Consider the following 26,348-nt stretch of genomic DNA (forward strand, 5'->3'; position numbering starts at 1 on the left):
GCTCAGTGGGTTAAAGCCTCTGCCTTCGGCTCGGGTTATGATCTCAGGGTCCTGGGATCGAGCCCCGCATCAGGTTCTCTGCTCAACCGGGAGCCTGCTTCCTCCTCTCTCTCTCTCTCTGCCTGCCTCTCTGCCTAATTGTGATCTCTGTCAAGAGAATAAATAAAATCTTTAAAAAAAGAAAACAAAAGGACAATTCTAGCAGGCTGGTTTCCTTCCCAATCTTCTCTGTCTTTGCTTCAGTGAGCAATGAACGTGGTTCCCTTCATCTGCAAACATAACCTTCCCTTGCGCTCCTTCCTCCCTGTGCTTCCAGCTGCTACGTCACCTGTTGTTATTTGGCTTTTCACTACTCTTAATACCTCTCTTGCGCCTTACCTCTCTTCAGCCTTATTTTTGGTGTGTTCCATTCAGTTCTTATCCCTCTGTCCCATTCAACCAAGGAAGCAGCTAAGAAACAGTCTGGATGTTGCCACAGCAGCCACCAGTATGTGTGACCCTTGTCAGACGTGGACGGTTCCAATTTCGACTGCGTAAAAATAAAACAATTGAAGAATGTATTTGTATTTCTTTATACCTGATTCCCCAAGAGATAGGGGTAAAAAATAAGCAGATGTTTGACAGTTTGTAATTGATCCATGAAAACAGGTGTGTGTCTATGGAGAAGGTGCGTCTAAAAAGACAGATCTAGAAGGATTGCTGTGGTCTATCTTTCCTGCACAGAATATGGTTTTCACCCTACTCTGCAAACCCAGAGCCACCCACATTCTGTTTTCCGAGCAAATAGTTGAGAATACCAGCTGCTTAGGCTGAGTAGGGGAAGAGCACAGGCTACAGAAAAATTAGTTGCCTGATATAATTCGTGAACTTGCTATAAGATTTCACATACGTGCACACACACGTGTGCGTACCTACATTATGTGTAAAGCCACCATGAACATGTGTTTAATATTTATAAAGGTATTTAGATCATTTAAGAATTCCAAGCTTGTACAATGTCTTATGTATAATAGACTACAGTTCTTAAAATACCCAGAAAAAAATTACATTCCACTGAAGGAAATCCCCAGAAGTCGTTAAAAAGACTTTCTTGTTATTTACATAAAATTCAATTTCTTATTGAAGTACTTGTACTTTTTGTCATGTATCTAACAAAACCAGAGTGGGCAGGTTTTTGCAGAAAGATAAGGGTGAGGTGATTTTTTTCTCCTTGAGGCATAATTTTGCATTGGGGTGTTAAAATAGCTTGAGCAAAATTTTAGGCGAAAGGGAAAAAATACATATATAATGTATGCACACACATTATATACATAACATATTTAGAATGTATACTATAAATAAAAGAGAAGAATATTTATTATTGTCCTTAAAGCTAGATCCCTCATCTTGCACCCAAAACCCATCAATTATTAGTTGGTTCCTATGTGGATTTTCACTGGCTTCCCAAGTTAATGAGCCAGGAAGGCATTCTACACAATCACAGGGGTATCTCTCGAGTCTAATTAGTTTCTTGAGGTTTATAGAGAGAATGTTCTTATGATCAGGAAAAATATTTTTAACCCGCTCACCATGTCACTTGAAACAATCTGGAATTTTCAGATGAACAGGAATAAAAGTTTCTATTTTAGAACTGAAATAAAAAAAACAGACATGGTGCATGCCGGCCCCTTCTCCTCCCCAACCCCAGCTAACTCAGCCCAACTGCGCTCTCTGCCTGTGGGGGTCCGCGACCTCGGAGCCCTTTGGCGATCCCTGCACTTGGAGGCGCTGCTGGTAGCCTCCCGCCCCGCCCCCACCCCACCATCCGCCATCCACGGAGCAGCAGGCAACACCTCAGTCTGGGAGCGTCGCTCTGTCACCTGCCCTGAGCCAGGGGGCTTCCCTCTTCCTTCCAGAGCACTCTGCACATTTTGCAGCTCTTCTCAGCAGGCTGTACTCGTGGCATTCACTGTGTTCTGTCTAAAATAGGAGCTAGAAGTGAAAGGGAAGTTTAGCATTTTGGGTTTTGCATTTTGGGTTTTCCCAAGCAACCTCCTTAATCTCTAGGAAGTGGTTCTGTTGGAGAGGACCCGAGGAATGAAGTTTGGGGCCGGCCAGCTGCCTGGCCAGGGATGCCAGGCTGCAAGCCCCAGGGGGCCCAGACATTGTCCTTGTTCTACCTTTTCACTTAAAGCATCACCTCTCTACAAATGACAGGGCCAGCCTCAATCCGGTGTGAAGTTCTCTTGCCAAGCGCTCTGTTTCATCAGATGTTAAAATAACCGTGTCCTCTTCTGTCATGCAGGGCACATCCTACCCCCGGGAGAATAATATATTTTAAGTGATTTCTGAAAATGGGCCGTGAAAGCTGTCTGCCACATGGGCCCATGTTTGCACATCTCTATATAGTTACGATTGCGGAATTTGACAGTATAACTCTGAATCTGATTAATTAAGAATGTGTAAAAACAAAGTTCTTGCATTACAGCTCGTTCCTTATCTTTGTGTCTTTTACTGTGATGTTGTAGAACTTGGATCATATGGAAAACTAAAATATTATGACACAATGACTGAAGAAGGTAAGAATGATTTTAGAATTGTATGCATTGGCTTTTTTTTTTTTTTTCATTTATGGTGTCTGGTGCTTGCCCATTTTGTTTTTTCATCTTCTTTTCCTCTTTGCATGACTTCAGTGACATTGTGTGATTTCTTATTCTTTCCACATTTTCGTCTAGTTTTTGCCATCATGTTTATTTGGGATTGGAGACGTGCAATACCATGGGTAATCATGTTATTCCATTCAGATGATCCAAACCATCTCAATTGTGTAACACACTCAGAGAAATGGTGTCAGCAACGTAAGCACAAGCACACACCCACTGGGTCAGCATTATTTCCCACACATGCTCACAACACCACACAGAAACACACTCAATCAACACTCTTTTAATAAGCCCTGCATTTCCGAGGGGGTGGGTATTCCCATCTATCCAAAGAAGTAAGTGAACCAAAGAAACTCCTCCACCCAAAACCAGCTGGAGACCTGTTTCCGATGCAGAGGACTGTGGGGTCCTGTCTTCAGCTCCCACAGTCCCTGTGCCCTTGTCCAAGTGCATTACTCTGAGAAGCCAGGGCCCGGGTTCTGGCCCATGGACCTGAATTTACCGGGAGTTCACACTCTGTGAGACCGAGCATACCATTTCAACCATTTCCCCCTGAGTTGTAAATAAAGCCTGGCAGAGATTTATTTTAAAATGAATTTACTAGTGAAATCCAGGCACTATCCCACAGTACTGTCTTGACCCAGTGAAAATCACTTCTCTTGAAATAAGTTCACCATGGAACAGCGATTTGAAAATCCTACTTTCTTGTGAAGGCAGTTCTCCAATTGCCCCAGCCCCCCATTTCACCCTACACGTACCTCCACCTTATGAATAAGAAACAATATTTGGAAGTTATAAAAACATTTGGGGCTTCCATGTGATTTTTACACTAGATTCTGACAAGTAATCCAAAGGTAGCCTAGAAGGAGAATCAGCTAATTTTGTCTTTCAACATGAGAGAAACTCCCAAAGGCGTTGCATATCCTGTTTTCAGCTTCTAGTATTTCTAAGTTGCCTTAGCTTGCCAAAGATCTCCTAGTTGCTTTGCTTCCAAGAAGTGAACATCTGACAAGCCTTGGTAAAAGAAAGCCCCTTCCTTCTCCGCCTCACCCCACGACTCTAGCTCCAGCACAACAACTAGGATATACTCTCCGTTAACCACTGTGATGGTTTCTAAAGCAGCAGGCCATGATGGGGATCTCAGACTGGACCCTCTTATGGCCCAGGACCCTCCCAAGAACCTGGGGAACTGAGAGTCCCAGAGACGGAAAGCTACCGTGAGAATGAGCATCCTACCACCAAGAGGCTAGAAAGAGCAATTCAGAACTTAAAGGCAGGTTCTTGTCCCAGCTCTCATTTTTTATTCCGTGTCTTCAGACCCCCTCCGAGTTTTATGGATGGTTGGTTGAGAAGCTAAAGCTTTGGGACTCGCTGACTCTAGAGTTTGAAGGCATCCCTGGGCATCCGGCTAGTCCCCAGCCTCTGTTTTGTGGCTCAGGATCAGGGGAAGGTGGGTCTGTTAGCTTCCTCCCAACCTGTCATGACTCCACTTTCTTTTCTGACTCCCTCCTGTCCTCTGCCTCCCACCCTTACCTTCCCATTGTCAGGGGGGCTTCTGCCTCCCTGTTGCCTTCAACACCCCATCTACCCCTGGCTCTGCTCCTTTCTTGCCTCCCTCCACATCCATCTGAGCAAAGGTTGCCACTCTCTTTTTCAGCCCCTCTAAGCCAGACGGTTCAAGATCACACAAAGACACACAAATGTCACTTGCAATCCGATGAGTCTACGTGGTAACAACTGGGCGTTCTAGGCAGGAGCACAAAGTCAGAATCACGTGTGGAAGGAAGATCATGGCTGCCCCTTAGCAAGGCCAGGAAATTGTGTTTAGGAGTCCCCCGAGGGCACCCTGTCACATTTCTTATACTTCCCTCTCCTCTCCCTTCTTGCCTATCCCTATGTGTTCCGTTCCTAGCTGAACATTCATCCATTGAGGAATAATAGCGAGTCACAGCGAAGGCAGCATTTTTAAATTTTAAATCATGGTTACTCGCAGAAAAGATACTTTGGAACTGGAAGTCTTCCTCTAGCCACATCAGTTCCCACCCTCCAGCAGCCGCCTCCATGACAGGCCAGGCCCGGTTTATTCCTAACTCTGGGATTCTGCCTAAAAGGCTCAAAGCCAGGCCACAGCCACAGGTGACTTCTTCAAACCCTCGAGGGCCCCTCCCCTCCCACCGAAAATCATGACTGGAGCCTCTTCCATCATACAACTGAAAGAAGTGTCCTACAGATAAAGATATTCAGGGCCATAACCGTGGGCTAGCTGGCCTTCAGGAAATCCCTGCTCCGTGTTAAGCATCTCTTTCCACTGTTTTCAAGATGCAACTAGCTCTTGAGCAGGGTTTTATTTTAATTGCCCAGAAAACTAGTCAACCTTTTTCACCCTTTCCAGAAAATTCTCTGGATGGGATGTGAAGTCAGCTAATTTAAATGAAGCCCTGTTTTTTGTTTTTTGTTTTTTTCCTTTTCCGCTCAAGTGGAGCAAATGGATAGATGGATTCTCTAGGCCACCCTCTCTTAAGAGGAATTGAGTGATGATTTCCTAAATAGAATTGTCCTGCACATATTCAGCTCGTGATTTTAAGCCCCTGCTATCTGCAAGTTATTTTGCCAGGTGGTCTAGGGAAATATGAGATTAAAAGCTGAGCAATTTGCCCCCACAGAACTTAAAGACAGGGAGAGAAATAAAACACAGGAACCACTGAGTCACCAAGAAGGAAGTGGTGAGTCCCATAGGTATTTGGAGGATCACAGGCTACACAGAAAGAGGAAGGATGGCCTTCAACCAGAGGGGAAGACTAGTAGAGAAAGTGAACTGGGCCCCAAGGACCAGTCAATATTGGGTGTACTGGGGAAGGAGGAGTGGAAGTTCTGACCTCAAGGCTGAAAAAGGTATCAAAGAATGGGCATACACCAACCTTCACTGGGTGCCTCCCACCTGCCAGGGGCAGTGCTGCGGGCTTTGTATATTGTATGTCATTTAATCCTTACAGTGACCACACAAGGTGGATTTTATTGAAGATAAGGAAGCCAAAGCCCAAAGATGTATTATATTAGATGAGGAAACCAAGACTCAGAAAAGCGAAGCATTTAGCTGTGGGACTAGGTGTGGTAAGTGGTGACTTGGAACCTGAACTAAGGACTGTGGCAGGCCCAAGCTCTAACCTCTTGGCCCTAGTGTGGTTTGCTGTACCAGGTGGCTGTGAGAAGCTAGACAGTTCAAGTTGGTGTCAGTATAGGGAGTGGGAAGAAATGCTTGATAGAGACCAGTCATAGGAAAGGTTTAAACCACAGACTTAGAATGAGGGCATCATAGAGTGAATGACAAGGAGTTCCTGATTAAAACATGCCTCTCCTTGAACACTCCACCATTAAAAAAATTATTTTAATAAAACAATATATTCATCCTCAGACACTGGATAAAATCATGACAATTTTACAAAATGGGTCCTTGATCTCAGAACCCTTTCCTTCTCTCCCTCCCTCCCTTATATTCAGGTGCCTTAGGATCTAAACTGGAACAGCTCCCCTGGGCCAGACCCAACCCCCTTCCACACCCCAAGCTAATCAGAATCTTCCTCACTCCTTCATTCAATCATTAATGCACTTACTCAACGATTCTTAGTATGTACCAGGCACTAGACTGGGTGCAGAGCTAATTAAAGACAACCCTTCTCCTAAAGAATTCACGCTGTAGTGGGGGATACAGGCCAAGAGAAGAGTGTTGTGATAGACAGACCAAGGTGTAGAGGGAGCCCAGCCAAAGGCATCATGTTCAGCCTTGAGAAATGAGGGCAGGCTTTTCAGAGAAATGATGTCTCCATTGCCTCATTCCTGCATCTCAGGATGACAACAGTCTTACCAGCCACCAGATACTAATGTGTTCACTTGATAGTGATGGAGCACCCTCTCTGATTGACACATATTGCTAGACTTGCTAGATTAGTAAGCCTTACTCCTCCCAAGGACTGTATTTCCTTCTATTTAACAAGATATTTCCAGGGATGTGAACAAATTACTCTAGAAGTGGTATTTTGATGACCTCAGATCCCTCTACATGGGTGGCCATCCTCTTATCTCCTCAGGCAATAAAACTGCATATTCTTGGAAGGGTGATTTTTTATTTTACTTAAAGCTAATAACCCATAGTTTGTTTCTCATCTGCAAATACCCAAATTACATACCATTCTCATTCTGGAATAGCCTCAATAAATGGAACTTGACTTCCTTACTAAAATTACTCTAAATGAAAATGTAGAAAGCTTGTTCAAAAGAAAACAAACTTATGTGACAGAACAGATGAACTGAAAAGAGAAAAGACCTTTCCACCAATCACATTATATAGAAATACGAATTTTTACTCTTCGGAAATAAGCATTCATAGAGATGTATCAATGGGTAGGTAGACAGAAGTCCTGACTAAAATTTTACAAAGAAGCAGTGTATGGGGAAATCTACCTGTAGTATACTGTCCTAAACTCATTGCCATCTACGAATAGCCATTTCCATGAAAAATAATTTCTCTATCATTTAAAAAGTCTTTGTTCATTTGCATAAGGAAAAAGATATTAAAAGTTGTTGCAATGTGAAGGGCAAAAATTACAGTGACCTTTTCCTTAATGAAATTAAGGGTACTGCTCATGGCAACCAAGAGACCCTTTACCAAGCTGAGAAACTAATGTCTCACCTGAATCATGGGGTCCTAAATTAGGCATGCGGCTGAGTTTTGAAAGCCCCCATTATCTCAAAGAAACAAAAGCACCTTAAGGTCACATAGTCTAGCCAGTCATTTGATGTTCTTAATTGCAAAGAAATAGTTCAGTTCGTTTTTCAAGGAGAAATTGAATTTTGAAATGCCATTTAACAGTGTTTTCCACTGCCCAAGATGTAGCCTCTGAAAATGTAGTCCAGCCACAGGTCTTTGGTGTTTTCTCTGGCCTTCTCATTATATTTTAATCCTTGCCTAAACGGATAAGACTGTGTTATATACACTCGTATATCAGACTGGATAGGTTCAGCTATATATAGTAGAAAATCCAAATTAACAGTGGCTTTGGTCAGACGGATGTTAATTCCTCTCTCAAATATAGCAGTCCAGAGGCAGGCTGTGCCTGGCAGATAGGGAAGCTCTACAATAATCCAAGCCTCAGGCTTCTTCCATCTTCTGCTCCGTAATCCTAACATATGACTTTCAACCTCAGGGTACCTCATGGTCCAAGATGGCTGCTGCTAGAGCTCCAGCCATTACACCTATATTCCAGGAAGGAGGAAGAGCCAACATGATTTTCCCCAGCCATTTTGTCTTCTTTTTAAGGAGACTCCCCTTTAGACCCTCCCAGTAAAACTGCCCACAACTCAGTTACATGTCTACACCTGGTTTCAAGGAAGCCTGGAAATATTTTATTAAACCAGGTGATTTGCTGTCCCAAATAATTTAGGTATTCTATCATTTAAAAGAGGAAAGGGAATTGATATCAGATAGGCAACATGCATTCTTTCCACAAAAGAAAATTATCATTTTTGTATAATTGTATGTTGATGGGGAGGATGGAGAACAGAGCAAGCTCTAGAAGCGTTGTTGAGAACTCATGTAAAATCTGAGATGCCTATGAGACATCCAAATGGAGATGTGGGGGGAAGTAGTGGAAATGGAGTCTGGATCTTGGGAGAAAGGTCAAAGCTGTGGATGCAGATTTGCGAATCATACTATAGTTGTTCTTTACAGCCACAGAACTGGTAAGAATACCTAATTAATCAATAGGGAAGAGGAGGTCAAGGTTGATCTCGGGGACTCCAAAGTTTAGAGTCTGGGAAGAAGGGGGACACCAGCAAAGAAGACTGGGTTGGGCAGAAACCCAGGAGAGAATTGCATCCCAGAATCCAAGGAATTCAAGAAGGCAATGAAAAGGTGATAGCCTCAGTGAATTGACCAATGAAATCAGAGAATTGTTGTAGCACAAAGGTGAGAGTGGGGAACACAAAATTAGATGCTTCAGATCGGGAGTTTGGAAGTGGGGTGGTTATTGCCAATGATGAAGTTTAGGGTCGAGCAGTAAGATCAGAGGAATAAGGTGAGCTGGAGGGAAGAGAAGCTGGAGGTGACCAGGTTAGGGTGGTGAGGAGCCAAGCGTTGCAGGGCTTACCGATAAAGTCACCAAGGCTGGTGACAGCAGCCATTGTGTAAGTCAATAGTGAATTGCACTCTGATCGCTTCAGGAATGAGGGAGGGGGATGAGGAAGTCAGCTGCAATGGAGGCGCTACTGGTGGCTTACGCTTCGAAGGAGGGAGGAGAAGTGGTCTAGAAGTAGTGAGGAAGGAGGGTGGAATGTGGAGCATTTGGAGAGACAAGCAGCTGCCCCTTTCAAGGGCCATGACAGACCTTCAGGAAACAGCCAAATTTCAGTTGAAAGAGAAACGCAAAGAGAGTATTCAGAGCAGAGGTGAAGGACGTGGAGACAGGCTTACTGGTGGCAGAGGTGGGAGACTGAGTCAGGTCAGGCATTTTCACACAGAGATGAGGGCGGGTCTGGACATTGTTAGATGCCCCAGAGGCTCTGCTGAGTTAAACAGGGCTGTGGGATGGCATGGGAACAACTTACCAATGTGCTAGAAGTTCTAAGTTGGGATTGGCTCCTCGGACAGTTTGCAGTGATAAAGTAGGGTCTATCTTTCCAGGAGAAGGGAGCTATGGGGGACCCCTTAAGTCAAGATGGGGATGAGGAAGGTTAAGGAAGGAGCCCTCCTCAATTCGGAGAGAGAGGGTTCCGCCCACCACGGGAAGACCTTTCCTAAGGACAGGGCCAATGATGCAGTGAGCTGCCGCAAAAGGCAGTGAGGCACCCTCTGCTGGAGAAGCCAAGGAAACCTCCATCAGAAGAGTGTTCAGATAATGGACACCCTGATGCCCCTTCCAGTCCCATGTCCGAGATTCTGTCCTGGTGCCTTTTACAAAATGTGATGGCAGACATTGGTTTCGAGTCTACTTTTAAGATTAAATCTTTTGAAAACTTGATCCTCCATCTCGGTTAAGCTGCTACCAGGACAGTGGGTAGGTAGGCTCCTGGGACACAGCTTCTGAAATAGAAGGCCTGTGTATTCTTTGATCCAGTTCAGAGATAAACTGTTGATTAATGTGGCTACATTTATAGCAAATAGGACATTACATTGTTTCTGTGAAATAGACCTTTAAAAGAGAACAGCTATCTTCCCTTGTAGTTGCGGATATGAACCTTTAGCACAGTAGAGAGTATAACTGCAAAGTAATTTTAATTATCCCTTTTTATGATAAAAACATTACATGCACACAGAGGTAAAAAGCAAACACTACATAAGGAAAGGCAAAAAAAAGGGAGTTTTCCTTTTACTCCAGATTCCACTCATCCCTTAGAGTTAACTACTCTTACTGGTTTTCTAACATAGGCTCTTTTCTTCTATATGCTGCTCTCTCTACCTGGCTTTTGGTTATCACCATAGAGTGGAGACCTTTCCATATCAGCACTGCCCTCATTCCTTTTGGTAGCTGCGTAGTATTCCGCTGCTTGGCTCTTCCATGGTAGGTTCATTCCATCAGTCCCCTATTGATGGACATTCACAATATTTCCATTTTTTGTTGATTTATCCAGTTATTAGAACATGACATGAGCATCTTCTTTTTTTTTTTTAAAGATTTTATTTATTTATTTACTTCAGAGAGAGATCACAAGTAGGCAGAGAGAGAGGAAGGGAAGCAGGCTCCCCGCTGAGCAGAGAGCCCGACGCGGGACTCGATCCCAGGACCCTGAGATCATGACCCGAGCCGAAGGCAGCGGCCCAACACACTGAGCCACCCAGGCGTGCTCGCTTCGGCAGCACATATACTAAAATTGGAACGATACAGAGAAGATTAGCATGGCCCCTGCGCATCTTCTTTGCCCATAGAGCAAACTCTACTGAGCAGGGAATGTATACATACAAAATAAGTCCCTAGAAATAGAAATACCAGATGAAAACATAAACACATTTCAAATTGTGAAAGATAATGCCCAGTTGTCCTCCAGAGCGATTGCACCAGTCTGACCACCAACAGTGAATGAGAGACCCTCCACTGAATTTAACTAAGTCCTTTGAACACTGATTCATAGCTGACTTCCGTACAAAGCAGATCAGCGTTCGTATTATAACTACCTTCTACTTTACTTGTTGTAGAAACCCAAATTTTTTTATTTTTTTTTACCCAAGGTGAGCTAAAGCCAGGGTACGGTCACAGTGGAAGTCTTTCCTCTGTAAATTACATGACAAGGCTATTCCTCCCGCACAGAATATCCAATTTCCACCGCAGCATGTGCCCTTCTTACCACAGGGCTGTTGACAGCCCTGAGGATGTCTGAGAAGTACACTGCAAGTTAACTTTCTTCCTTCCGGTTACCAAAGTGGGGAGCCCCCGTTGTGCACAGACACCATTTCCAATACCATGTTATGTTTCATTCATTCCAAGTTTATGGTTTAACTCATTCAGTCCAACTTTTCATAACCAGAGGATTTTTCGAGGCACTTGGCCAGATACTCTCTGCAAGGCTGAGCCTTACCCCCTCCCTCCCAAAAATGTACTGACTCACCAGTTATTAACCACATTACTTTTTTAGAGATGTATTCTTGCAAGTATCTCCCTGGGGCTGGATCTTAGGAAGACAGCAGCCTAGTGAATGTGTGTAATCAGACTAAACAGCTAGTAACCGTTATCAGATCTGTCAGAAAGACCAAACCAGCTGTGTGGGTCTTCCTGAAAACCAGGACCAAGGAAGTCTAATTAGAATACATCCGGTTTTTCAAACTTCATTGCATCTTATTTTCATGGTCTAAACTGTTGAGCAGTAAAAGCAGAAAGATTGGACCTGGCAAGTAAAGGCAGATTTTGCCACATTGCATATGTAGAAGGTGTTAAGTTGCAGCAGAAGGCAAATTGTGGATGCTGCTTTTTGTCTATTTCTGACATCCCTAGAGCTGCAAAGGTTAAGCTGCCTTCGTTAGTCAAACTCAAATATTATTATTATAAGTTAATGATATAATTTCCCACCCCCATGAAGCTTTCTCTTAAAAAAAAAAAAGTGGGAATCGGTAATACCAGGAGGCTGGCATGTTCAATTAAGCATGGTAAGTTTCTCTTTTGATTAAATCTGAAATGAACTGAATCATCTCATTTTAGTCATGGACCACTAAGCCCTCAGGAGCAGTTAGTTAAGAACACTCAGCATGTGTCAGCACTTCTGTTGCAAACCAATGCTTCCAAATGAAATTACAGGCACCAGTTTACAATGTAACATCGAGGATTCAAGAAACTAGGAAGTAGGAAGTCAAAGTAATTGACAATTCTCAGACACATGAAATCCAAGTGACGGGAGATGATAAACGTACATGATCTAGGGGCTGCTTCTGAATGAATGTCAGCCAAACCTAAAGTCAAAATAAATAATCGGGTAATATCTAGGCTCCTTGTGAGAAAGAACTGTTGAAGTTCGGTTTTTTATATACAAGTCAGAGTAACCATTCAATACACATTTAATGTACCCGCCTCTTTGTCAGGTGCTGTGAGCAAATCAAAACCTTGCCCAAATCATCCATTCATGTCACAATCTTGGGTGCAGAGACGCACCCAAGATAGCGGCTTTGAAAAGTGACTCCCGAAGAGATCTTTTGCACGCCTCAGGTGGCAGTGGGGCTGGATGTTGGTGAGTCTTGAGATCTGAGGCCTGCCCTAGTAAAGTGATTTTTTTAGTCATTTATCTCTTAGATATCCGCAGGGTGCTAAGGATGGGAACAAGAGGAAGACATTCAAACCTTCCATCCGGCAACCCCTACCCAGCTCAGAACTCCAAAGCTGAGATCAGAGAAACCCCTCTGAGAATTGTGTGTGTGAGAGCCATTTGTATCTCTGTCTCTGAGACAGAAATTTACAGAAAATTAAGTTCCTAAAATAATAAAGCAGGTGACCTAAAATGATAGAGAACATTAGCTTTCCAGCAGTGTCAACCTCGGCTAAGGTCAGCAAATTGGCTCTTTTCCCGAAACACTGTATTCTGCCAGTGATCCCCGCTACAAGCTTTTCAGTTTGTAAAATTCCAATTTTGCCTGAACTTAGTTCGATTATATATATTTTTTAAGAGCTTCAAAATAGAGAAATATTAACTGTAAACACTATTAGACTTTAGAGGCTTAATCACCCCATTAACCTAGAATGCCGGGTGAGTTTTGTACACTGTTCTTCTGGTCCTTCTTTGTTTCTCCGCCCCCAGAAGGAACATAAACAATGAATAGATTTTCATATAGCAAGCACTGTAAGTGCCACACGCACACACACACACACACTCCCTTTGTCATTTGTACTAAGGTTGTTACATTCATAAACATTTACAAAGGACCAACCTAAGAAGTAGGCACTGGTGAGTGGATGAGAAATGGCATCCCTATCCTTGAGGGGCCCACGGTTTGCTGGAGAGAGGTCAGTAAAATGCCTCCAAGGGTCTGTGATAACAGGTATGGTAGGACGGGTATGAGAGGTGCCTTGCCAGTCCAGGAAAGGGACTCAAGGAAAGCTTCCTGAAAGATGAGGTGCTTTAAATCATTCTTAAAAAGGAGTAAGACAAGCAAATAACAAGTGTGGGGCATTCCAAGCCACGAGAAGCATAACTTAAAAACTGGGAGACCAGCTAAGAGATTGTAATCAATATCCAGGCAGGAAATGTTGGACCTAAGGTGTTCAAAGGTAGACTCAGAAGGAGCTGGCAACTCATTGAGCTTGGGGCATGAGAGGGATCTCTAAGAAGGCTGGAAAACACTGAGAGTGAGAAAATCACCAACAGAAAATGCAAGGAGATGGGCGCATTCCCAGGAAGAAGGTGATGTGTGGGAATGGGGAGCAGGCTGAGCTTAACTGTTGGAGGGACTTTCTGAGTGAAGTGTTCAGAAGTCCTTTGGATAAGAGGATCAGAGCCAGAAATCTGATTTGGAAATCACTGATATTCAGGTGGAGGTCCGCCGGATTCTTTGGAAGAATGTGGGGGATAAGGGGGAGGGAGCCTGGGGAATAGTAGCTCAAGGCTCACTCACAGGAGTCCTGGAAAATCAGATTGGACTTCGAGGACAGGGCTGAAGAATATCAGATGCACTGAGAGACCCAGTCATGTGGAGGCAAAGAGGGGCCCAGGGCGGGTTCAGTGGAGCAATGCTGCCAAAGGCCTGATGCAGAGTGAAGAAGTGAACAAAAGAGCCCTCAGGGTTCCCAACAAAGCACCAGCATAGGCTGACCTTTCTAGAGGCTTGGCTGTGGAGGGCAGGCGAGAGAGGGCAGTGCCAGACTCTTGACTCAATTACTCTAAAGTCAAGAGAAAGGTTCCCGGGGGAGAGCCTTAACCAGGACTGTATGCTGAAGGAAAAGGAAGGACTGGAGATTGACCACGAGTGAGTAGGCAAACTCCCTGCAGGGGCAAGAAATTGGAATAAAGGGCAAAGTATCAACCTGTGAGATATCAACTTTTGAAAAGCACTGGAAGTCTTCCAAAATATTTATGAAAGTACTCCACATTTCCAATGAGAAGGTGACCCTGACCAGTGACAGGGACGTGATACAGAATCAATTCACATGCGGACAGATCCACTCTTTACGGGTGATCCTAAAGGTCATTCTTATAGAAAATTATTTTTTAAAGCCTTAATAAGGAAATCTGGCCGCTTCATTTCATTCTGTGATGACCACCAGTTGAGATACAATTATGTATATATTCTCATTAATTACAGAAACTAGTCTTCTGATTATGTCTATACAAATACAATTAAATTAGGTTGATTACCTTTATTATATGGTTCATTTACAGAATATTGACTGAAGACATTTTACAAAATATTACAGTACTGGTTTAATTTCCATTAATATCAATGTCGTCATAATTGGTTTACACGATGCTTCTCAAAAATCAGAAAAAAATAATTTAGAGATTGTTCTTCAAAAATAAGTATAAGAATAAGTAAACTATGTTCTTGGGATTTTTTTCTTAAGGCAAAAATTTTTGCAACGTTTTGCTTTTAAGAATAAAAATCAGGGGGCACCTACCTGGCTCAGTCAGTAGAGTATGCAACTCTTGATCTCAGGATTGTGAGTTCAAGTCCCATTTGGGGCATAGAGCTTACTTAAAACAACAACAACAAAACAATAAAAGTCAGGCCAGATCCTATTAGATGAATAAGCTGCCCCATGAGGACAGTTTATAGAATGAAGAGGGGTTTATTCCTTCAAGCTGCTAAGTGGTATCTTGTATCTTGGAACCTTCACTCTTCTGTGAGTTTCCATACCCTTCAGAGAAGGCCCCCACCATCATGAATCTTAAGTCCTTGTTTTTTGTCTCTCTGTCTCTCGGCTGTGACTCTATAGGGCACCAGCTAGATAGATCGTGTTCACTAAACACTGCCTGATACCCAGCACAGGTTTGGTTAATATTTGCAGAGTGGAAGATTGTTTGTGATTTGCACCCACTTGAAAGCAAAGCTCACACTTCCAAAGAGAGTTGACTTAGGGAGAACTTCACTGGAATTCAGTGGGTGCCCATGTGCCAAGCACTATGCTAAGATGCTTGTTGAGGAACACAAGATGACGAGAGAAGGTCTGTGCCCCCAGAGAAGCCTGCTGTCTGAGGAAAAGCAGACATGTGGGCAGCAAACTGGAATCAGGGCTGTGATGAGGTATAATCAAGGTGCCATTAGTGATGGATTTCCACTTGGGAAAGAGGGGTATGGGTATAATTTGAGAAACCTTCAGGTTGGGCCTTCAGTTAGGCCTTGATGAGAAGTAGCTTACTAAAGAGGGAGGAGCCAAAGCCCTGATTTCCCTTCTCTGCCCTCTGTGCTCTCTGCACCTCCTCTGTGTCACAAAGGCCCCTCTCACCACCCATCTTGTTTGTCCCCACCATATGCAGAATGGGGATGACTGACATGCTCCTGTCTCCCATCTCTGAGCTGTGAACACCTAGCCACCCCATTCTCTCCTATTTACCTCAGAAGTTCCTGGGATTCCACAGGTAGACTCGGCTCCATTGGGGCCTTGGGTTTGGGTAGACGTGAAAGGATTTACTTTGGTCGTTAGCCACCAAGAAGCCTACTAAGGAGTGACTGCCTCATCTACATGCCTGGAAACCCAAACACAAGGATTTATCAAGCCCTACAGGGCTCTGAAGACAACACAGAGAACAAGACCCATGGAAATCCCTTCTTTCACAGAGCTTAGCTGCTAACGGAGAGCAACAGATAATCAAGACTAATGATGATGCAGTATATCAGATGGTGGTGAAGGTTAGAGAAAACAAGCTGGGAATAGGAAATACGGGAGAGAGAGGGGCTGCAATTTTAAATAGGCTCCTCAGAGAAGCCTCAGTGAGAAGGTAACATTTGAACAAATACTCGAAGGAGCTGAGAGAGTAAACCATGGATCTCTAGGGAAAGAATATTCCAGGTAGAGGGACCAGTCAATGCCATGGCTCTGAGGTGGACAACAAGGGGACCAGAATGGCTGGAGCAGAGTGAGCTCAGAGACAGGGAAAGATGAGACAGGGCAGCCTAAGTGGCTAACCCCACCCCCCTTACAGATCCTTGTAATGACCTTGACTTTCCCTTTGACCTGGGGACCCACTGCAGGATTTTGCCCAGAGGAGTGACAGGATCTGATTGATCACTAAGGATACTGGCATGAGACCAGCCTGGGAGACAGAGAGGTCAAGGTGGGAAGGGAGACTGGGGAGTAGACCAGCAGGATGGTTGCTGGGCCTGGGAGGGGAGGAAAGAAAGGGGTCAGCTTCTGAAATATTTTGGAGGTGGAGGTACCAAGTTAGCTGATGGATAGCACGTGGGCTGTGAGGGAAAGAGAGGAACCCAAGCTGACCCCATGGGCTGTGTTTGCTTATGACCACATCCATTTCATTGTAAGCCTTCTCATTGTTGATGGCCCCTCTGACTTGAGTCTCTGCTTCCAGGAAAAAAAAAAAAAAGGCAATGAATAAACAGGAGGAACTGCTGCACTTTTGCTTTTTAAGCTACCTGCCAAGTCCTAGACTTCAAAGACGGAGACAGGAAAGGCAAAACTGAAAACACAAAAATAGATTTAAAAACACTATGCTTAAATTTTCCCTTCTGTTTCATTTTTTCTTTTCTTCTCCCAAGCCAAGTTCTGTTCACTGAGGTGTGTGCCCCTTTGCATCTATGTGCCTCTTTTGTCCCTTTGCGGCATCGCTGAGCCTTGGAAAGTTCTGCAGCAGCCAGGAGTTCATCTGATCACCGACCCAAAGCATCCCTTTGTAACACTGCCTGTTACAGGAAGGAAGAGAGGAAGGAATTTCCAGGGACTCTTTTAATTAATTAACAGCAGAGCAGAAACAAAATTCATTCCCCTTGCGTGGACAGACCCTCTGAAGGTTATTTTCCTGTGCCACTCGGGGCTTCTCTTTTATGTCTGGGGGATAGGGTCGAGGATTTTGATTTCTGATTGTTTTTCGAAATTTGTTCTTAGTGCCACGAGATCTTTATGCTTCCATCTCTTATTCCGCTCCTCCCTCCCACCCCCTACACACATGCTCCCCTGAGGACACTCAGCAGCCATTCTTTTGGAAATTTCAGAACAAGCTCAACTATATTAAAACCTGTACTAGGTTTTGACGTAGGTGCCTCACGATTTGAGCAGAGTTTGCTATTTCTGAGATTTTAAGTATACAAATATCCGTCGCTATTTAAAAATACAACACTTTAAGTCTTCGCATCACAACAGAGTATTTTTTTTTCTAAGGTTGCCTTAAAACATGTTAAAAATCACTCCTTCCCTCGCTTTGAAAAGTGCCCAAAAATGTCTTCATCCTCTATCCCCAGGCACAGAGCTACAGTCGTCTCTGAAATCTGTCCCTGTGTGAAAGCTAAGAATGCCAACGTGCCGTCCATGCCTAAAATAGTCTATGGATGCAGCCCCTTTCCGGCCAAGGTCTCCCACACCTGAGGCTGCTGGACATCCATTCTGTTGTGAAAATCAATCTTTTTATTTTCAGCACTTCGTGGGAAGGATGTCCTGAGCATTTAATGTATGTCAGAGCATGTGCATCAACCTGATGCCGATTAACCCATTGAGCCGTCCAGCAGCTGTGTGAGAAAGGCAATCCCTGCTTTAAAATTCTGAGCCTGAGACACAGAGGAGTCAAAACCCCTCACACATCAGGAAGTGCTTTGGAGCGCACCGATCAGGGCACAGAAGTAATTCCTTCGTGAACTCGGTCGTCCCGGTGTTGGGGGAAAGCTGCTCACCATCTCTCCATTTTCAGATCACAAAGGGATCGATATTGAAAACACAGAATGGCAGCTCTATCACCGTGACCTCTCAATTTCAGGAAGAGGCAAAATGATCCTTTTCCTAATCAGTTTAGGAACTGATTTTGGAGGACTCCCTGGAACCCGAACACCGGTCCCACTAGGCTTAAACCATTGGTTCAGGGTACAGCTAATTCTCCAGGCTGGCATGTTGGGGTTGAGAAGGAAGAGAAGATGCCAACGATTTTCCTAAGGCAACTCGGGGCCATGTCACCATTGCCCCTGTGTTTTTTGTTAGTTTGTTTTTCTTTTTCCTTTTGTTTACAGACTTCTTCCAATGCCAGCCATTATGATAAGCCCCTTGCACACATTTTCTCCCTAAGCTTTGCATTTAACTCATGTGGCTGCCATTGGAATCCCTGTCCAACAGATGCAAACCCGAAGCTCAGGAATATTGAGGAACTTTCCAAAACTCACCCAGCAGTCAGTGAAAGGGACAGGGCTTAAACCCAAATCTACCTGTCCAAAATTTAAGTCACGTCCAAAATTTAACCACAATACTGTGCTCTCCCCAAAACACTTGTAACCTAGCTGGTATTCTCCCCAGTTTCTGGCATCGGGCTTGCCCAGGTCCTGAAGGTACCTTGTCTTCCTACCACGAGGCACAGAGGGTCACTTTGGGAATCACGGGTTCTGTGCTGGCTTCTGTCCTGGGGACCTCAAGCCTACTCTTGTCTGCTTAGCCATCCTCATGATTTTTCTCAGGAGGCGCCCTGTGGCGGTCCCTGGGGTGTCCGTTGGGCTGAAAGGAACATGCCTTACTTTGTCAGGCTCTGCCCCACCACAGTCGAGAACCCCACCTGAGTGCTGAATTCTGAAGGTGGCATTTCCATTACTGCTTTTCTAGAAACTCCGCTTTAAGAGAAAAATCCTTTCAGGCTGCAGAGGAATGAAGAACGGTAATCAGGTCATGCTAACTGGGACTAAGGTTGAATCAAAGAAGTGGAAGAAGTGAGGGAAAGGAGAGGTCCTGGCCAGCCTCCCCAACTTTCCTGGCTGCCCCTAGGGCTAAACCTCAAGAGAAAGCAAAGAGAGCCAACCCCTCCCACCTTTCAGCAGCTTAGAAAATCTCAAGTGTTGCTGCAGCGGGAAAAATAGTGACACGCTACCTGGAAAGTGCTCGCTGACCTGTGAAGATGTTTGAGAACCTACGAAATCCCAAGTCTAGAATCTTTTCCTACCCTACACTCCCAGGCTTCCTTCAGAGGATTTGGGGAAGCTAGCCCATGAGGGGCAGGACCCTTCCATGCTTTGGGGTGCCTTTTATGATAATTTCCTTCTAGTCTACAGCTGAACAACACTCCTGTTCACCCCACACAGTAGGGAATCCGCTGTTTCCTGTCAAGTATGTTCTCTGCCGTGATTCCTGACTTGGGGGCATTCCTTAGATTGGGTTGTTTCAGGTTGTTTCTACAGGCTTATTTGTCTCATCTTCTGAACGCTTTCCTGCTTTATTGTCATTTTTTTGTAATTGTTAAATGGCAATTACTGATCATCTTCATTCACAGAGCTATAGACGTTTTTGAGTTCGAACAGTGACCCTGAGACCACTGAAGAGCTTCACTGCTAGAAGCTCCATATTCCGTGTTTCAGAACTTCTTTCTCCATCTTCTGGGCTTTTTAGCAAATGAAGGAGGACCTCTTGGAGGTATCTTCCACGAGCAGTCCCCCTCTTCGGGCTTATGGCTGCAGAGTATGGAGAAGCAGATAAGACTAGGTTTGGCAGCGAGGAGAGAGCCTGGTGTTCACGCTGCCAACCTCCAGGCAGTCCTGCCTGCCTCCTCCTTCCTTGAACCCCTTTTTCTCTTCATTTTCTGTCCTTTCTTAGTCCCTTTCACCTCCACCTCCTCTTCATCCCCAGCCTTTCTCTTCTTTCCCCTTTTCTTCCCAGAGTTTCCCTCAGAAATTAGATAAAAACAGCTGAATTCGAAATACCTTCCAGCATGGAGACTCTAACGCTGACCTTCTGCCTCCCTCAGGGACAGACATCGTGCCTGTCGCCTCATCCTTCTTTCTCACTCCTCGTGAAGCCCAAGCCACGTGCCGACCTCCTTGGCTCTGTGTTACGTTTCCTTTCCTGTTTCCTTCAAGAGGGTGCGCTCTGAGGCACGTTTGTCCCTTTCACCAAGGCGCTGTCATCCTAGATGCCGCCTTTGTGGTAGCAAGGTGTCTGGGCTTGGGACTCACGGAGCTTGGAAGCAGAAAGGGCTCCATCTGGTGTCACCTTCACCATTGGAATCAGCTGGTCCCACTCTGGCTTCCAACTCCTGTCACCCCCGCCCAGTCACATAAGTCACCCCTGGGGCAGCACCCCGTGACTTCCACCTGAGAGGAGGGGAGGCTCAGCAGATGCCAACCTGGCCTGTCCCATCCTAGGAAAAGAGACCCTCTCGAGAGAAATATCTGGGTTTGGGTGTAGTTTGGTTCAGTTTGGGTCTAACTAGAAAAGTAAAATGAGCTCCCCCCCCCCGTGAGTATGCTGCTAGAGAATTCAGCCTACACAAAAGCCTGTGGAGAAAATTGTAGAAGTTGTGATACCCTGAAGGGACTCAGACCATCTGAATCTAGGCAAGACCAGTCTGTTTAAAATGAGACTCCTTGGGACGCCTGGGTGGTGCAGTTGGTTGGACGACTGCCTCCGGCTCAGGGCGTGATCCTGGAGTCCCGGGATCGAGTCCCACATCAGGCTCCCAGCTCCATGGGGAGTCTGCTTCGCTCTCTGACCTTCTCCTCGCTCATGCTCTCTCTCACTGTCTCTCTCTCTCAAATAAATAAATAAAATCTTTAAAAAAAATAAAAAATAAAAAAAATAAAAATAAATAAATAAATAAATAAAATGAGACTCCTTGTACCTTGAATGTTCTGGTGGGGGGGAGGGGCGAGGCGGCAGGAGGAGGGGATCAAGGATTAAAAGAGAAAGCAAAACGGGCTACGTTTTACTAATTTCTGCATTTTTGCATGCTTTTTTTTTTTCCTGTGCCTGTTGCATGCATTTAACCATTAATTATGTCAGTAATGGAAAAGACATTGTTTTACTTGTGGCATAGCTGTTTGAAATGATGATTTTGAGAACTTGGAGTATTTTTCCAGCACCTTTCCCTAAGCGGCTCATCGCTGACAGACTTTATTGGCTGCGCTCAGTTGATCGTTCTTTGCCCTAAACCCCCAGGTGGAAGCAGTTGCCTCCTTGATGCTTTAATTGCAGCTGACTCAGCTAATTCAGAAAGCTGGGATGGATCCTCCCAGCTTGTTTAGAAATTTCAAAGTTGATTAAGATAGATGTTTGAAACCAAAGTCAACTCGAAGGCCCCCTGGACTTGGCTTTCCGAGGATGAAAGCCAGTTCTGGGATGGACATTTAAGGGCTGTGTCTTCATCGCAGCTCTGTGTCTTTGGACCTGTTTTGGGTCTCAGCAGGAGGGGGAGTTTTAGGGATGACCGGTGCCTTCGTTTATTTTGTAAGCCAGCGGGAGGGAGGGTAGAGGTCCAAGTCCAACCGTCCATCTATGGTCTGGCTGCTTGAGATTCTCAACAGAGATTTGGGCTAAAGTAATCCACAAAGGTAAGAGCGGGACACGGGGCCTTTGGGTTGAGCATGCAGTTGTGGAAGCCACAGGCCTGTTGAGCAGGTGCTTCGCCATTTTCCGCGAGCCCCTCTCTTTATCTTCCTCCTCATTGTGTCTCCTTTCCACTGCTTTCTCTTGCTTCAGGGAGGTTCAGAGAAAAGGCTTCTATTCTCCACAAGATTGCCAAGAAGAAATGCCAGGTGGATGAGAACGAGAGGCAGAACGGGGCCACCAACCACGTGGGTAAGTACAGAGAAACTGGTATCCTGTGACTTTCCCGGAGCACACGGAGGGGAGCAGGGAGGCAGGGCCCAGCGTGGGCCCCCTGGACTTGGTGCGGACCCCCAACTCTGCAACGCAGCCCATTCCTGGGTGTCCGCAAGAGCCCATTTCCCCTGGGAGGTACAGGGCGTAAATGTACCCACTCTGTCACCTACTCTAGGGGAACCCCAAGAAGAGAAAAATGATTCTCTCAGGAACCCAAAGTAAAACCAGCTTCTACCCAGGCATTTTCCTTGAAGAGTAAAAAAATCACTTTTCAAATATCCCACAGAAAGAAGACACACAGACACCTCTCATTTAATGTTTCACAAAAGGTGCGAGTATCATTTCTGAGATTCTCGCCTGGTAAGCAGATACTTACCCGTTATACTTGGGACATGGTCCATGCCACACCCACTAAGGTAGCAGCCGGTTCACTTAGTCACTCCTAAACTGAGTGAAGGTTTCCCTTCAAGGCAACACCACCTCTCCTCTCTTCATGAATTCAGCAATAGCAGTCCAGGTCTCTTTGGGCTGACTTTTTCTGAGTTCCTGTGTGAACCAGATCGTGACATTCAGACATCTTATTTTAACTTGGAACATGATGTTCCTCCTGTCTGCAACTATAATTTAACTCACTAATTCTAAATTCAGACTAAATTTAACCTAATCTGGATCTCTGCTACAAACGATGCTATTGCCCAAGAAACTGCAATGATCTGCAGACAAAATGCTACAGGGTTGCCCTCAAACTACAGGACATTCCTAAGGAAGAGTCTATGCCTCGGGGCACCTGGGTGGCTCAGTCAGTTAAAGCCTCTGCCTTTGGCTCAGCTCATGATCTCAGGGTCCTGGGATGGAGCCCTGCAGTGGGCCCTCTGTTCAGCAGCAAGTCTGCGTTTCCCTCTCCCTCCGTGATTACTTTCACTCTCTCTAAAATAAATAATATTTTAAAAGGAGAAGAAGAAGAGTTTCTGCCTCTCCTTTTGGCCTGACTTCTGGCTCCTGTAAGATCTTTGGCCAAGAAACAGTCAAAATTCTGTTGGGCATGAAAAGAAAGACTTGAGGGAAATAAGCGCAAGTGTTATATATTGTACGCAGGCTCTATTTCTTCTCCTCTGTTCATGTCTGTTCTCAAACATCTTAATTCCACTTTGGGACCTGATCATCCCTTTTGGTAGGGTCAGGCTTGGCCATCGTGGGCTGACCTCAATGTTGTCTCACTTCAGCTAACAGACACCCCAAAACCCAGTTTTAACATTTCCCCAGGTACTTGGTGTTTGGTATTTTTCATAACTGGACCAAGAATATTAGGGTGAGCCGGCAGAGCTCCACACTGCAGAACATCACATACATAACAGTGTCACTATTAAAAACATGGAAAGATAAAAGAAATTTGAGCTTCTGTGGCTTTTTATATTTTAATATATTTATGCCTCTGTATTCTACATTTAAATACATGAATAAACAGAAACCTTTCCCTATGATTTCCAAAAGGTGGCCACTTCAAGTCCAATCGTTTTTATGTAACTCTCAAAATACTTTTCCAGTGCTACCAATGTGTTGTCCTTCAGAAGTCACTAGAAACAAACATTCTGCACTCTGTGAGCGGCCCGATACCACTCCTATCTTATACTGAGGAGCATGACAACACTCCCGGCAACCGTGACGTTGACCCTTACGGCTTCATTGTCTCCTGAAATCCTAAATTTCCCCAGCACAGTCAGAAGGCCTAAGCACCTTTCTATTTCGCTCCCACTGAAGTCGTGGCAGGCCGTGGTGGTGCTGATCCCTGATCCCGGAAGTGCTCCTCTCAGCCCCCGGAAGAAATCTACTAGTGCCGGGCAGATAGGGCAGATACTGTAATCATGATCGGGAGAGTTTGTTGCTTGCTTGCTCTGTGCCAGCTCTGCGCCAAGTGCTTTGTCTGCATGTTGTTATTTCATCATCCGCAGGGATACCCTTTCATTGCTGTATTGTTGTTAGCAGTATTAGCTCCTCCTCCCAGGTTCACAAGTGAGGAAGCTGAATCTCAGAGTTCAAGTACTTGCTCGGCGTCCCGCAGCATAAGCAATAGAACCGGAGTAAAGAGCCCAGGCTGGTCTGTGATGCCCAGTGTCAGAGAGTCCCAGGGCTTCACCAGGACCCTGGAGGCACTTCTCAACTCCCAGAGGAAGACTGGAATCTGTACCTGCTGACCTGTGGCTCGTGCCAGGCAGACGTTACCTCTCACTTAGGAGTGACAGAGATTTCCCTCTGTTTCTCATTCACCTTCCCCTCGCCTTGCTTGTGATAGGATGCCCAGGTATAGGATGGGCTGAATAGCATTCTCCAGGCATTGAGAAGGCCAGGCTCTTGAGCCTGCCCCTGCCACCCAGATACAGGCAGGGATGTATACTCAACGAGCCTAGAGAATTAGAGCTGGAAGCAGTGGGCCCTAAGGTCAACCAGTTGCACCCCCTCATTTTACAGATAACGTTCCTAAACCCAAAGAAAGGAGATTTGCCTAAAGTCCCAGCCTAATAATGGTGGAGCAAAGCCTTGGACCCAAGGCTCCTGGGTCCCTAGCCAATAAATATCCTTTCTAGAATGTCATATGAAAGAAAAGATCTTACAGTAAACTATATATATATATCCCCAAGGGGGATGGTCCGATGGTCCTGGGTATAAATATTAGTGTGTAGATTGAGTATGGTTTTGGTGAAAAAAAAAAAAAATCTGTGTTCATGTTCTCGAATGGTTACTTGGTGACGTGCCTAATGTAGAAAATGCCAGCCATGGGAGCTGAAAGGGGGCTCAAGATACAAGGCTGGACTGAGAGAGCCAGAGAGCTATTGAAGAGAGGAGGAGGACTGAAAACACCAGAAGGTACTGGGGAGAATGGTAAAAAGTCCTTTGCCATTTGGCGCCACCCCAGCCCTGGGTCTTACCACCACCCCTCAGAGACCACTGTCTTCTCTGGCCCAGCATTTCAGGACATTCCTTCCCATATGGCTCTTACCACCACTGACTCCATCTGCTTTCTCTGTGTGTGTCTATGTTGTACCACAGAAAAAATCGAGCTCCCAAACAGCACAAGCACAGAGGTTGAAATGACACCGTCCAGCGATGCTTCGGAACCCGTACAAAACGGAAATCTGTCCCACACCGTTGAAGCTGCGGACGCCCAGGTACGGCTCTCTCCCCTTGCTCTTGATGTCCTAGCACCAGCGGCGCGGACCTTCCATTCTCCTCGGAGGCGCACGCTCCCGGGCAGGGCAGACTCTGGGCAGAGCTGGTTCTCTTTGTGTCTGTGGCTCAGTACGGGCAAAGGGCGCCACGTGCATCAAGCTCTTTGAGCACTGAATGAATTCACACATTCACTCTGAGAGCTGCTGCCTCTCAGAGTGAGATCGGTGGCCTCGTGCATATAATCCAGAGATCAAAATGCAGATCCCTGGGCTGTACTCCAGACCTGATGAAGCAGCATCTTGGGGTAACGGCATCCAGGTATCAACCTTTTAAACTTGCCTCCCGGGGATTCTTCGTAAATGATGACTGTTCAGTGCCTGTCGCGGTCTGATCCTTTCTCTGTGTCTTTAAGATCAAGTAACCAAGGAACTACAGCTAGTCACACCTTGGTTAACCCCTCTTTGCCTTCCCTGTCTCTGCAATTGAAATTAAACCGTACTCTAGCTGGTTCTGCCCTCCAGTGGTGCAACCGATAGCTGCTTGGCCTAATAGAATACTCAACCTTCTATGTGCTCTGCGCCGTGGATTTGGTACTGGCACTTTGCATATATTGCCTTTAAACCTCACAGCTGAAGGTGGAGGCCTTTACTTTCTGCATTTTAGAGGTGAGGAAGCAAAAGCAGGACAAGATGAAGGGCTTCATCAGGATTACCTATCCTGATGTTAGCGGAGCTGAGATTCAGTCCCTGGTCCATCTAAATAGAGTGCCAGGACTCTTGTCACCACACGGCACTGCCTCTGGACCACAGCTGCTCCCAAAAGGAAGCAGAATCCCCAAAAGGAGGTGATGCTTGCCACGGTTCTGGATCTCCACTACACCAAGTGTATCAGGATATCTTAGGTATGGAGGCCCAACTCACATTTTCATCAGGCACCCTCGGTCCGCATTTCTCAAACTCGAATGCGCTTGCAAAGCTCCTGGGGGATCCTGTTAAAATTCAGAATCAGATATGTCTTGTCTGGAGTGGGTCCCAGAGTCTGCAAAGCCCCCAGATGGTTCTGGCACTGCTGGTCTAAGGACCTCACTTGGAATAGCACGGCTGTAAAGTTCATGGCCTACTTCTCTAGACAGAATTTTCCCGATAAGCCGAAAAGTTACACTGTGCCCACAAATAGAAGCCAGACTACGACAAATCTATTCCGGCGCTCTCTCCTCCTTTATGCCAGGATACACTCTCAATGGAGCCTGCTCTTCTATGGGGAAAGCATGCTAATTATTGTCCATTGCCCTTATCCCCTAAAAGAATAGGCAAGGAAAGTCTCTTTGCTTGAAGGAAAGGGT

At 45.4% G+C, this 26,348-nt stretch overlaps 1 protein-coding gene and 1 pseudogene across 2 annotated transcripts in view; both read left to right on the forward strand.

Moving 5' to 3' along the window:
- The window catches only part of SLC24A2 (solute carrier family 24 member 2), a 251,500-nt gene that overhangs the window by 175,451 nt on the left and 49,701 nt on the right, over positions 1-26,348 (forward strand). The window contains exons 5-7 of one of the 2 annotated variants that reach the window (XM_044265595.1): positions 2,508-2,558; positions 21,719-21,817; positions 24,887-25,005. In XM_044265595.1, coding sequence (XP_044121530.1) covers positions 2,508-2,558; positions 21,719-21,817; positions 24,887-25,005 — 269 coding nt within the window. The remainder of the gene's footprint in view (positions 1-2,507; positions 2,559-21,718; positions 21,818-24,886; positions 25,006-26,348) is intronic. The other variant, XM_044265596.1, reaches the window with a different exon arrangement.
- Positions 10,476-10,544, forward strand: LOC122917884 (annotated as a pseudogene).

Source organism: Neovison vison, chromosome 9, assembly GCF_020171115.1.
Source record: "Neovison vison isolate M4711 chromosome 9, ASM_NN_V1, whole genome shotgun sequence".
Lineage (NCBI taxonomy): Eukaryota > Metazoa > Chordata > Mammalia > Carnivora > Mustelidae > Neogale > Neogale vison.